At 39.6% G+C, this 13,794-nt stretch overlaps 1 protein-coding gene across 3 annotated transcripts in view; it reads right to left on the bottom strand.

The window, feature by feature from the left end:
* Nucleotides 1-661: 661 nt before the first annotated feature.
* LOC148867354 (uncharacterized) overlaps nt 662-13,794 on the bottom strand; it is an 84,390-nt gene continuing 71,257 nt past the window's right edge. For all 3 annotated transcript variants that reach the window (XM_088980949.1, XM_088980951.1, XM_088980950.1), the window contains 5 exons: nt 13,555-13,660; nt 13,209-13,303; nt 12,339-12,547; nt 1,209-1,431; nt 662-924 (listed from right to left, as the gene is read on the bottom strand). In XM_088980949.1, the coding sequence (XP_088837075.1) occupies nt 872-924; nt 1,209-1,431; nt 12,339-12,547; nt 13,209-13,303; nt 13,555-13,660 (686 nt within the window). In that variant the 3' untranslated portion in view covers nt 662-871. The remainder of the gene's footprint in view (nt 925-1,208; nt 1,432-12,338; nt 12,548-13,208; nt 13,304-13,554; nt 13,661-13,794) is intronic.

Below are 13,794 nucleotides of genomic sequence, written 5' to 3'. Positions count from 1 at the left end.
AAACAAAAAAAGACATTGCAGGAGATCCAGGCCCCTTATGAGAGGGGGTGTTTGGTTCGAACACAGAAAAATTAACCTTTTTATGAGAGGGGATCAGCTGCCCACATGGCGCACCCCCGTGGGCGGCCAAAATCAAGTAAATTACACCCAGTAAAAAGTACATACACACACAGACTCTATGTGCAAGGTAAGGCTAACCAAATGCCACCTAAATGTAAGGACTCCATACAAGTTAGCCGTGCCCTCTAAGAGTGGAAGCAGAAAATCTTGATTGTTAAGTACAATGGTTAGTTTCGACAGGAAAATAGATCTACATACAGTTCACAGTTGGGATTTTTGTTTTTTTTTTTAACTATTCAATTGATCATTCAGAAAATACTAACCTATGATTATATTTGGTTGAGATCGTATTCTTCATGCCAAAGAAGGAAGCTTGAAGAAACAAGTAAACCGATAATCAAAGAAAAAGGGGCAGGTATTACTTGGAAGAGATGGCGAATCATCAAATTTTTAGGAACTACTTGGCTTTACTGAAGCTCCAACCTAATTGAGGACAAATAGTTTTCTTCTTTTTTAACTTTACCATAATTCCTACATCAATGCATATGGTTTTCCTGCCATTTGTTCTAAAGGATGAATCGAAATACTCCAAGGCTTACCATTACTAAAGAAGCTCGACTTATTTTCATCAAATAAATGAGTAGTCCAGCTAGAAAAATCCTGTTTCACAATTTCAATGTGACAAGAATATGGCTTAAAAGGTTACAAAAGATGAAATGCCAAAATGACAAAAGCAAGCCCCTAACAAACTGGGAATGTTAAATCACCTTTCACCCTTACAAAGAAAACGGCAATTTCCAAAAATTCCAACTTATATGACAGAAACACTTCCTTTAGGCTTCTGCATAGTCCCCAGAGGTCTACCTGCAAATGAGAAACTCATTCTCATCATGCTTCTAGGAATAACTTCAATGATAAATTATTATACCCTGTTACCATGGTAGAGACTTAGGAGGTTGAGTTCCAATATATTAATTAACACCAGAGTGACCATAAACTAACATTTCAATGGCAAGTTCCTAGTTTGGTGGTAATTAGAATGTCATTCCTAGAAAATACACTCTCCAGTTACATCCTCAAACAGAAAAGACACAGGGCTGTAGGAGAATCAATAAAAAAAGTATAATCAAATAGAATTGTCAGTTTACCAGAGTTCCCTGAAAAATAAGGTGTCGAAACATAGTTGCTTCTCACCATCCCCATTTGATTAGTATCAACAGGGAGTGCAGATCTGGCAAAGTTATTGTCACGGAATTGGTTTGAAAAATTCATGACTGATGGATATCCTCCTGAGGCCCCCAAACATAGTTCTGAACTTTGTGCCAGAATTTGATCAGGTTTCCGCACAGCAGACACTGCATGCAAATCTTTCTGTTTTTTTTTTTTTTTCACAAGAGAAGTTGTTAGTTGTTCATTATTTAAAATGTTACAGTTAAAAAATGGCAGCAGATATAACTATGTATTACACAAAATTTGCATTAAGTTGGAGAAGCCTAAATAATATAGTCATTTTACAAGCTATGACATTATATAGATGATGGATCACATGTAGAAATCAGCTATATCACCAGTAAGTTGAGATCATAATCTGGTATAATGATGGTTAATGAATATGAGATTCACAAAATGACAACATTTTCTAATGTTTACGAAATACATGCATCAACGTTGCATGACAAAGTAATGTTAAAAATGACTTGACCTTACAATGCAGGAAAGGTAGTCAGGACACTGACCATGCCTTCATCTCTGACAAGCCTGTAGAGAGAAATAGTAGTTACATGTGGGTCGATTGATGGTATCTCCTAGACACCCTGTAAGACTGGGAAGTTTGAAAGGTAACATGGACAAGACATAAGTGTAATTAGACCACCTAGGGATGTAATTTTTCTTCCAAGTTGACAGTTTTTTAGCAAGACAATCTGTTACAAAGTTCCAAAAATCTAATGCCCTTGGGTTTCCTCTAAAGGTGGGCCAAGATAGCAACTTAAAACCCAACACACTGGAATACTCACACACTTCTTGAGCCTCTAAGTTAATCCCGGTAAATAACTCTTCCCTAGATTGTCTTTAAGCCCAAAAATTTTCTAAAACAATAGAATATGAGAGAAAGCATCCTTTTTATTAGATTTTTTCTTTTTTCTATTTCTTCGACTCTATAAACCTTCATTCTCTAGCTATAAATGGATGTAACAGACAGAGGAGATCTTCCCTCATCCCATGTAATGGATGGCTGGCTACGTTACTGTTTACCTTCTTTTGGTACCTATGGTAGTGCCACCAAAAGAAAAGAGACTGCATAGAATAAAATTTCATTTCAAGTTAACATAAGGGCAGCCCAATGCACAAGGCTCATGCCAATGTGGGGTCTGGGGAGGGGCAGATGTATTCAGCCTTACCCCGGGCACATACAGTGAAGCTGTTTCCAAATTTCAGGTTAACATCCATATCTAAATTAGTAGGAATCTGCTGAATTAAAAAATATGAAAGAAAGTAGTTTCTTGAAGAGAGAAGGAAGAGAGAAGGAGAAGAAGAGAAGTTGAAAAGAAAAGAGAGCAATGATTTGGCCACCCCCTTCACTTATTATATACTAAAATAATAGAACAATACAAAGACAACTATGCCCTTATAGGGCAGAAAAACATAAAACAGCATATATAACACTCAAAAACATAATAAAATTTGGACTCACAAAACTATTGTGGTCCCCACCTCCTATCTAACAACTAACATAAAACATCATAAAACTAATTAATCTTCAACACTCCCCCTCAAGTTGGGAGTAAATGTCACACATTCCCAACTTGCGTAGATCATGTTCAAGCTTGTTCTTTGCCACCCCTTTAGTGAGAACATCAGCCAACTACAACTCTGAAGAGACATAAGGCAAACAAACTTCTCCGGTTGTTACCCTTTCTATTATAAAGTGTCTATCAACTTCAATGTGTTTTGTCATGATGTGGGCAATATTGATTGCAGCCTGATTGTCACAGTATAACATCATGAGTTCCTCTGCTTTCACCCCAATCTCACTCAAAAGAGATCTAACCCAAAGAAGTTTTGAGACACCATAAGCCATGGATCTATACTCAGCCTCTGCACTTGACCTTGCCACAACCGCTTGCTTCTTACTCTTCCAGGAGATCAAGTTTCCACCTGATGTGGACCTCCTATCATTTAAGCATCTTGCCCAGTCTGCATCTGTATAGGATTCTAGCTTTAGATTCTCATGATTTGAGAAAAGTGCCTCTGCCAGGGTGCTTTTTCAGATATGCAAGTATTCTCTCAATAGCTTCCCAGTGCTGAACCTGAGGAGCATGCATGTACTGACTCACAACACTAACAACATAAGAAATATATGGTCGTGTCATACACAAATACAACAGTAAGCCCACCATTCTTTGATATCTCCCCACATCCTTTACCAATTCACCATCCACACCATTAATTTTGTGATTTGGATCAATAGGAGCATCTGCTGGTTTGGTCCCCAGCTTCCCAGTCTCTTGCAGTAGGTCAAGTACATACTTTCTTTGTGAAATGAAGATCCCATGCTTGGATCTTGCAACTTCAATCCCTAAGAAGTATTTGAGCTCACCAAGATTTTTGATCTCAAATTCTTGCTGCAATGATTTTTTGAGATCATCAATCTCCTCCAAATCATTTCCTGACACCACTATATCATCCACATACACAATCAGAATTGACACCAAAGCATCTCTCCTCTTCACAAAGAGGGTGTGATCAGACTGCGTCTGTGTGTATCCAAAACGGATGAGTGCCCCTCTGAACCTGTCAAACCAAGCCCTAGGTGACTGTTTCAGTCCATACAGAGGTTTTCTGAGTCTATTCACCTTTCCTTTACCAACATTTTCATAAAGGCCTGCTGGAATGTCCATATATACCTCCTCCTGTAAGTCACCATTAAGAAAAGCATTTTTGACATCAAGTTGGAACAAGGTCCATGAATGGGTGGTTGCTAGAGATAAAAAGATACAAACTGAACTCATTTTAGCTACTGGTGCAAAGGTTTCCAGATAATCAACACCATAGGTCTGAGTATACCCTTTTGCTACCAACCTTGCCTTGTACCTCTCTATCTTGCCATCAGCCTTATACTTCACTGTGAATCCCATCGACATCCGACTGTCTCCTTGTTTGGGGGGAGATCAACTATTTCCCAAGTTTGGTTTTGACCAAAGCATCCATCTCATCTTGCATAGTTGTTTTCCACTCAGGTTTGGAGAGAGCCTCAGTAACATTCTGTTACCTACATAGATACGGCTTTTAATCTATGTTCCATTCCCATTTGTTCATCTCTGAGATTTCCCTCCTTTCTCAGTGACGGAGACAACGAAATGTCTCTGGAAATGTGGGAAATCACATGGGGTGCGTGAAGCCAACTGTTTCAGCTGCATAACCCCACCACCTTTCTGTGACGGATCATATCCACTCATCAAATGAGTTTCCTTTTGGCCTCTGTCAGACAAGGTTCAGAGCCGTTTTCAGGTAAACCTTTCTGTCCAGTGAGTGCACACCCATCATATTCAGGTTACGCCAAGGTACCGTGAGAAAGTTCCCATTTTCTGGTAAAGCCCCTCCCACATCGGTCTATGACGCCCCTATCATCTTATGAAACACTCTAATAGATCCAACAGCAAATGGATAGCCCAATTTTATGGTGCGTTTCCTCATTACTGAAGGGCCCATCATTGTGCTAATGACGGAAGGCCTTTAGAGAGTCCATCATATGGGTCTCCCTATCACATGCATTCATATTTGCTGGAGGGAACAAAAAACGCCCTGATTTTAATTTAGGTCAAACCAGAGTGGCTCCCACTGACTTTCATAAAGTCAGATTTCTGGTGGGCCTTAATCGGCTAGGGGTTCCGTACGCATCCCTTTTCAGGGTTGTGGGGCCCACCAAGCAAAGAGGGATCATCCAAAGACCTTGAAGGACACCATGGCAATGATGTGCATTCAGCCAAGGTGTGCGCAAGAGCCACAAACGAGTCTTCATGGGCCAAGTACTTATGGCCCATGGTCGCAGCACATCAAACATCCAAACATCACATGTAAAGGAGGAATTGATCCAATCAATTAACTGCTATAAAGCCCATTGAATAGCCCATTTAAAAACTAAGTCATTAACAATTAATGACTACTAGGTGTATGGGCTGAATCGCAGATAGCAGTTCGGCCCATACAGCTTATCTCACAGTAATGGGCCTTTTGCAGTTTTAACCCTTTAAAACTGGGCTTTACAGGTGGGCCAAATTAATCCCTGTAATTGAACATCAGATTTGGAACAGCAAGTGTGAGAAATACAGACTGAAAAACGGTCCCTATCGAACCCCAGATTCGGTCCAAACAGTTTTGGTCCAATCTAGTCCGAGAGGATCCAAAACTGATTTTCAATTCAAGAATTAATTCATGAAAGATCTGAAATTAATAATATTGATTTCAAACAATCACAAATCAAACTATGGACTGTTCGCACCACCTGCAAAACAGAGGTTAATCACAAGGGTTGCAGTTTCACAAACTGCAAATCGCAGAAAGCGATTTCTCCAACTGCAAATCTCCAGCGCCGCCTTCTTCTTCCTTCTTTAATCAAGAAAAATAACAGAAATCCTATTTCTATTAATTACATTCTTGATCAAATCCTATACATTCAATTTAAAAATTAAAAAAAAATATTTACAAACCGAATTAAATGAAATAAATAAACAGAAAGAAAAAGGGTGCGCAAACTATCTGTGCCAAATCTGCACTGCGATCTCCAGGTTCGAACAGTCCATTAAATCAAAATAAATAAAGAACAATTCTAAATAAATTTTGGATTTAATAAAAATTAATTTCAGATCAATCGCCCTTAACAAGAAACAGTTTCTTGAAAAAAAGAAAACAATCTGCGCAAATCTTGAAAGAACACCTTCTATCCATCTGCGCAGGGTCAGATCTGAATTTCTTTTGGTTCAAGATTCGAACCTGTGGCTCTGATACCACTGAAAGAATGGTAGGATCCATCTAATGGACGCCATAAAGGTTGCGGAATGGGTGGGCGAATTTCAAAAAATTTCCTACCTTCTCCCAATTGGGAATCATATTCCCTAAATTTAGAATACAATATTCCCGGAGAAGCACTATCTCCCAAAGTTGGTGTTCACGCCCAAAGAATGCTCCAAGATCCGTTCCTGCTGAAGATGACACAGCTGTGGATGGAACAGAACCAGCAGGGTGCGTCCTACACACTGGATCCTTCGCAAGTATCCTCTGGAAGCACTAAACACTGAATCTATTTCAGTCTTTCTTGCAAGACTGATGTCAAGAACAGATTTCTTGACTTTCTTTTCTACAAAGATCTAATCTTGCAAAGGAGATGGCGGCGGCAGGAGGAGAACTCTAAAGGCGAAAAGGCTGAACTGCCTTTTTTCTTTTTCTGGAGTATGAGATCTGATCTCAATTCGCAGGAACCTTTCTTGCGATTTTTCTTGATTCGAAAACTGTTGTATTTCTCTCCTTTTTTTTTGTTATGGTTTCTCCTCCTTTCTTCTTGATTAAGAATCCTCCTAATTAGGAGTTATCCCAATCCAAATCAGTATTTGGATAGGGGATAATCTTAATCCTATCTGCAGATAAAGTTAGGTTACTCTTGATCTTATCAGAAGGTTACCAGATTCGAATCTAATTTGAATTTGGTCTCCAAGAGTGGATAAGGCTAAAGGCCCAATCCTTTTACTAACATTAATCTCAGATTCGCCCCAAGGATGGGTGATCATATCAGCCCACCTCGAAATGGGCTTCTGGCCCATTAAGTGTTCAGTGTCTAATTACTTTCCAATCTGCTGCCCACTTGGGCTTCTTTGTATGGCGTGGGACCCAAGCATTGATCTACACACCAGCCACATGGGTTCGGCCCAGCCTTTAATACAAGGCACAGCCGAATTCACTGAAAAACTCAATGAACCCCTTGAGTCCATCATATGGACCCTATGGGCCCAACACTTACATTAAGTGGTCCCTGGGCCAAGCCATCTTATAAAAACCCAGGGACTGTGGGCAGGTGCAAGATTAGCCCATCAGGTATTATCCTCAATGGTCTTACACTTAACCTCTCAGCCCTTAATGATCAAGCACTGCCCGACAAGAGAGGACCTCTCCCTCGGCTGCAAGGAACAGTGTCGCACTCTCCTCTCACATGGATCCCGGGAATTAAAGCCATTTGCAAACAATTTGAAACCGTACATATATATAAATATATTAATTTTGCAAAACAAAATTCCAACGATTGAAATCAACTGCCGGCAGTTTGGTTTCCATCAGAGAGAGTGCATTCCCGATCATTACCCTTTGTCCGACAAAGTGGCTGATTCTGTCACTATGATCACCCACTCAGATGAATTCTCAAACTGCCCCAACATACCCAGGTTTTGATCCCCGCTAAGGATCTCATTGATTGGCATAACAAAGGCAGCCTGATCCAACACCTAGTGAAATGTCATAATCGAGTCTAGGGGTCAGGTGTAACTTTCCAGTTTTGCCCATCTATCTCCAAGGTCCAGGGCAATACTAAAAATCTGGTCCGGTTCAAGGATTCAAGTAATCCCATACTGCATGTGCCTCGGGTCTTACCCTGGTGGCTGAGACAGGCCATCCCAACACTTGGTGGCACACCAGTATCAGCCTTGGCAGGATAAATCTCCCCAGACTTATCCAACGGCTGTGAACATTTAAAACTAACACGAGTCTCTATAAATGTCCAGTTTTAGGGTTTTACACAGAATTAAACCAAACAACATGAATCAAACATGCACTTTATTTATTTCCACTAAATAACAAAAGTACATCAAATCAGATTGAAGCTAAGGGCATACAAAAACTGTCTAACACATTCCTGGGTATAGACACAGAATCCAAGGAAGAAAGAAAAGCACGATAGGAGGGTGATAAGGCACTGTAGGAAGGATGGTGTGAAGTGCAATGGGCTGTACACTTTCTCTTCCCCTTACGAAGTGTAATGGGAAGATCAATGTCAGTGGGATCAGTTGCAACAATGGTGTTAGGGACAGAAACATTATCATCAGAAAAGCATAACAGGCTCAGGCTCAAGAGGAATACATGGAACTACTGTATCTGCAAAGTCTGGAGTTTCAGAAGGACTGACAGAGAGTGGTGTGGAGTCAACCATCATCTACCGGCGCTGATATTGCTGTGAGGCTGCCCGTAGTGGCTCAGGTAATGAAACTGGAGGTGCAGGTGCTGGCTGAACTAAAGTAGATGCTGGCTGAACTGATGGAGGCACCACAGAAACAGGAAGTGGAACAGATTGTGAGTTCTTCTCCCCAAAACTCTCCCCCTGAGGAGAACCACTCGAGAAGAAGAATGTGGATTCAAAAAAGGTAACAACCATAGTGACAAATCTGCTCCTCGACACTGGGTCATAACAGCAATACCCCTTTTGGTTCTGAGCATACCCAAGAAAAACACATTTCTTGGCCTTAGGATCCAATTTCTTGCGATGAGGGCCAAGAATGTGAACAAAAGGAACACAACCAAAAACCCTCAGAGGTATATGAAATATCTCTCCATCTAGAAAAAAAAGGCTAAATGGCACCTTAAACCCCAAAGTCCGTGAAGGAACACGGTTAATTAAATGCATGGATGTAAGAACTGCATCTCCCCAGAACTGCACAGGAATTGAAGCACACACCATAAGACTCCTTGCCACCTCCACAATGTATCTGTTTTTTCTCTAAGCAACTCCATTCTGTTGCGGTGTATATACATAACTGCTCTGATGAATTACATCATGTTCTAAGAGATACGTGGTTAGGTCCTTCTCAAAGTACTCTCTGGTATTATCTTATCTAAAAGCCTTAATTCTCACTCCAAATTGTGTGAGAACCATCTGGTGGAATTGTCGTACTAAGTTAGGAACCTCATCACGTGATCTCATCAACTATATCCAAGAATATCGTGTATAATCATCAACAAACAAGAGAAAGTAACGGAATCCTCCCATGGAAGGGATTTGATATGGCCCCCATACATCAGTGTGAACAATATTAAAAGCAGTACTTCTTTTATTACTTCATTTAAAAGACTGTCTACAATGTTTTCCTAACTGACAACTCTCACACTCCAAAGTAGATAATTGAACAGACTCAAACAACTTTGGGAAAAGACATTTCAAAGAACTAAAAAAAGATGTCCAAAATGATTGTGCCAAAGCATAATCTGGTTCACTGACTCTGACCCACTACTACTGTTGCTTCTAACATGATGACCCTGATGTCTCGGAATCTCATCCAGAAGGTAGACTCCATTCACCTCACGACCACTCCCAATCATCTTCTTTGACTCCAAATCCTGCAAAACACAATTAGCAGGAAGAAAGGTCATAGAACAATTCAAATTTTTTGTCAAAGAACTAACAAACAGTAGGTTGGTATGAAGTCTAGGGACATGTAAAACAGAAGACAGAGTTATATCATTGGTCACTCTAACTGTCCCCCACCCAGCAATGGGCATATGTGAACAATCTATTGTACAGACTCTATCTCTGCTAGAGCACAACTGATAGGAACTGAAAATGGTAGGGGCATTAGCCATATGCTCAGATACTCCTGAGTCCATAATCCAGGGAGGTCCCTCCTTACCTGAAGTGGATGCAAGATTTGCATTTGCATATGAACTACCTGTATGTGCAAAGGAAGTAGTGTAGTTGGCTCCTGCATTCTGATGTCCATCTGGAAGGCTAGAGCTGGGTGAATCTTTCTTACTCATAACATGACATGTCCAAACCTCTCCAATTCTTTTCTCACTGCTGCTACTGTAATGGATTCCCAATCAGTTTGGGAGAGAGGGGTTGAAGAGTCTCCTGTAGTGGCTACATTTGCATTTCCCTTCTTGTTTCTTATCCGAGCAGGCATAAGATTTGGATGAAGCTTCTAACAAGTGTCCTTGGTATGCTTAGGCTTCTTGCAATAATCAAACACCAAGTCCTTATCTTCCCTTCTAGTCTCACTATTCCCCTTGTCTCCATTTGGCTTAGGTTTTGTTGTACCAACCATAGTCAACTGGTCAATCCCAGGCCGTCTCAGCATTACATTCCTCCTACTCTCCTCTCCAAAGACAAGCATAGGCATGAGAAAGTGTCACACCCTCCCTAGAAAGAATATGTTGCCTAGCAATGTCAAATTCAGGCTTCAGCCCTACCAAGAACTCAAAAACCCTATTCCTCTCTACCAATCTGTGATAAGTTGCTACATCATTTACACTTTCCCATACCACAATTTCTAAGTGATCTACTTCCTGCCATAGGGTTTTCAGCATGGAGAAATACACAACAAGAGGTTTTTCTCCTTGTTTCATACTTATCACTTGATTTCTTAACTGATAGGCTCTGGCTTCATTTTGCTTCTGAGAGTAGGTTTCAGTCACTCCATCCCAAATCTCCTTGGTAGTATTAGCCCATAGGAAATCTTTTGCAATATGAGGTAACATAGAATTACACAGCCAGGACATTACCATGTAATTCTCTTGCACCCATCGGGAAGAGTCTGTATCAGGTTTCTTCTCCTCCCCAGTGAGATACCCTAATTTTCCACAGGCACCAATAGCCATCTTAGTTGATTGTGCCCACTCCAAATAATTTGTACCATCAAGTTTTAATGTAGTAATGATTCCAGACCCAAAAATATCACTATTACCTCCAACACCCAGTCCCACAGTACCAGTAGATTTCATCTCGATATTCCAACTCTCCATTTTACTTTAAACAATTCAACAGTAAGAAAAAAATAGATTGGAGACCTTCAAAAAATAATTTAATATCACATACATAGAAACCAACCCTTCCAAAAGAAGAAAACCCTAGCTAGAGGGAAATTTTTCTCCTTCTCACGCCTCCCAACAGATAGAAAAGTGAATCGATCACTCCGGGAGGCCTAGAAAATTTCAGAAACCAAACCACCCTTTTCAGAAAATCAAAAGAAAACTAACAATATTTGGGCGCCCAAGATCAGATAAAAAACAAAGAGTCCAACTTTTCTGGAACTCTTCCCCATACCCCAGTTCTTCCTGATTTTGATGTCGAACAGTAGATCACCTTCTTGATGTCTAGATCCCACCAAAAACTTCAAGAACTGGGCAATATAGCAGATCGATCAGCCCCTTACTACTTCATGCAGTCGGCTGATCTAGGGCTGCATGAGAATGCTTCAAGAAACCCTAGCCGATGCTTTGATACCAAGTAGGAATCTGCTGAATTAAAAAATATGAAAGAAAGTAGTTTCTTGAAGAGAGAAGGAAGAGAGAAGGAGAAGAAGAGAAGTTGAAAAGAAAAGAGAGCAATGATCTGGTCGCCCCCTTCACTTATTATTTATACTAAAATAATAGAACAGTACAAAGACAACTATGCCCTTATAGGGCAGCAAAACATAAAACAGCATATATAACACTCAAAAACATAATAAAGTTGGACTCACATAACTACTATGGTCCCCACCTCCTATCTAACAACTAACATAAAACATCTACTCAGAAAAACATCATAAAACTAATTAATCTTCAACAAAATTCAATAATCTATAAATGATGGAATTTCATTAAGTCGTTTAGCTCACTGCCTCTGGTAATGACAACTGTGATTATGCACTCATGCTTCAGTCTTTCGTGCAAAATGATGGAAACTGTGAAAAATAAGCAAGGATCAACTATTATAAAATACCACAGTCCATGATGAAGAATTTTTTAGGGCTACTTGAAGTTGCTTCCATGGATATGCAGAGACATCTATTCATGCATCATGGACTGACCTTTGGTCTTGTAGGATTTAAAGACATGAAGCAAAAAGATTTTGATAGGAAGAGTACAAGAATCTGAAGCATTGACTATGTACTTCTGTATATTTTGCCATATTCTGTTGGTCAAAGATATTCTATCCATTCTACTTGTACACCTTTATACATATGCTAACACCTTTTTTTGATAAATATACGCTAACAAGTTTATTTCATTATTAATAGAAAGGAAGGTCAAAATTATTAACATTTCAATTGATGTATATTGGATTTATATATACATATTGATATGATAAGGAGTAAGGACGTTTTTCAAGGTATGCAGAAAACAAAAATGTCATGCATCTTCGTCTCTTGGAGTCATTTTGTGGACAAAATAAATTATTCTATTTATTATCTTAGATGAGTTAATGTAGACTCAGTAAGAGAAGCAACGAGGTCCATGTCATATGTATGAGCTAAAATGCAGACCTTTTGGAGCATGCCATCTGTTTGCTCATGTAGTAAGTGATTTGGTGAAGAATCCTGTAGCGGTAGCATACCATTTCCCTGTACTAGTTTTGGGCTCAAAGGATCATTCCAATTTCTTGATGCCTCATAGTAAAAGTGGCTGAGTGCTGACCGTAGACGATTATTTCTTTGTGAACGGTAAGTTTTAGTTGCAAGTGGAACTGGAGCATCTGGTATTATTTCCACCACATCAACAGAGATCAAATGCATTGGAACCAATAAACTAGAGAGAAATACAATGAGATTGGAAGAAAAGTTACTAAGTATTCATCTGATTAGCTTAAACCGAAAGGGTACATCTAATGGATTCAGATATCATCACAACATAGAGTCCAGCGTATCTCTTGCATCCAAAGCAAAAAATCTCTCTTTAATGGATTCATCATCATCATCCAAGCCTTGTCCTGACTATATTGGATTGACTTGACTAAATGAATCCTGTTTTGACATTCCATTCTGTTTAGTTTCATCCATTAAAATCATATCTTACCACTTCGACCCATATGCTTTTTGGCCTGACTCAGATATCAGCTAATTCATAGGCTGATAGTTTGGCCAGGAGAAGAGTCAACTGTATGGGGACTGACCTTGTCAAGCTAGGCTTTTCAATTATCTTTTGTTTCTCTTATATCATCTGTACCATCTGGTTGGCCTTATTATGACCAACAATTTTTTTTTGTCCCGTCTCATTAGGTGATCATAGTACCTACTTTTTCCTCTTGCTCCAATTAATATTTCACTATCAATACCCTAAATGTTTATTAAGAGGATTGTATTAACCATGTCTAAGGGAAAAGTTATAGCCTCAAAGGCATTTAAAATTAGCCTTACAGGTTAGTGCTTTATGGTAGTTTATCCCCATATTTCCAGTTACACCACATGCTTTTCCTATATCATCTGAAAGTAGAAGGCCCTCAGCTGCCATCCTACAAGCAAAAAGCAAAAAAGAAAAGATGAATTACCCATAAAAAATGAATTAAATTTGGAACAAACAGCATCCATAATGTTCTAAGCTCCAAAACTAGAATATCCATGTACAGACACTTCCATGAGATAAAATGACTAGCCACAAAACTTGAAAAAGAAGTAACTAAAAGGTTGCATGTTTGAGACACTGAAGTACAGAAGCCATGAACCAAGATACCAGCCCTACTATGACAAAGGTGAAGCGACATACAACTTAGTATGTTTTTTTGAAGGAGACATTACACCTGCTGAGCAGTTTGCACTTCTGGGACTAACCCCTGAGCCATCCATTAAAGGGCCCCCATCCATAGAAGTTCCTGAATGTAAGAGGAAATGGATGAACCATGTCAACTCAGAATATCAGAAATATGCATATCATTTCAGTGAAAGATTTCTATCTAGATGAAAAACCATATAACCTAAACACAGCTGGGGTTAAGGCTGAGTTGAT

This window comes from Nelumbo lutea, chromosome 3 (assembly GCF_056320005.1).
Source record: "Nelumbo lutea isolate HS-2025 chromosome 3, American lotus-T2T, whole genome shotgun sequence".
NCBI classification, from domain to species: domain Eukaryota; kingdom Viridiplantae; phylum Streptophyta; class Magnoliopsida; order Proteales; family Nelumbonaceae; genus Nelumbo; species Nelumbo lutea.
Note: the sequence above shows the minus strand (reverse complement) of the source record. Positions and strands in the feature narration are given on the sequence as shown.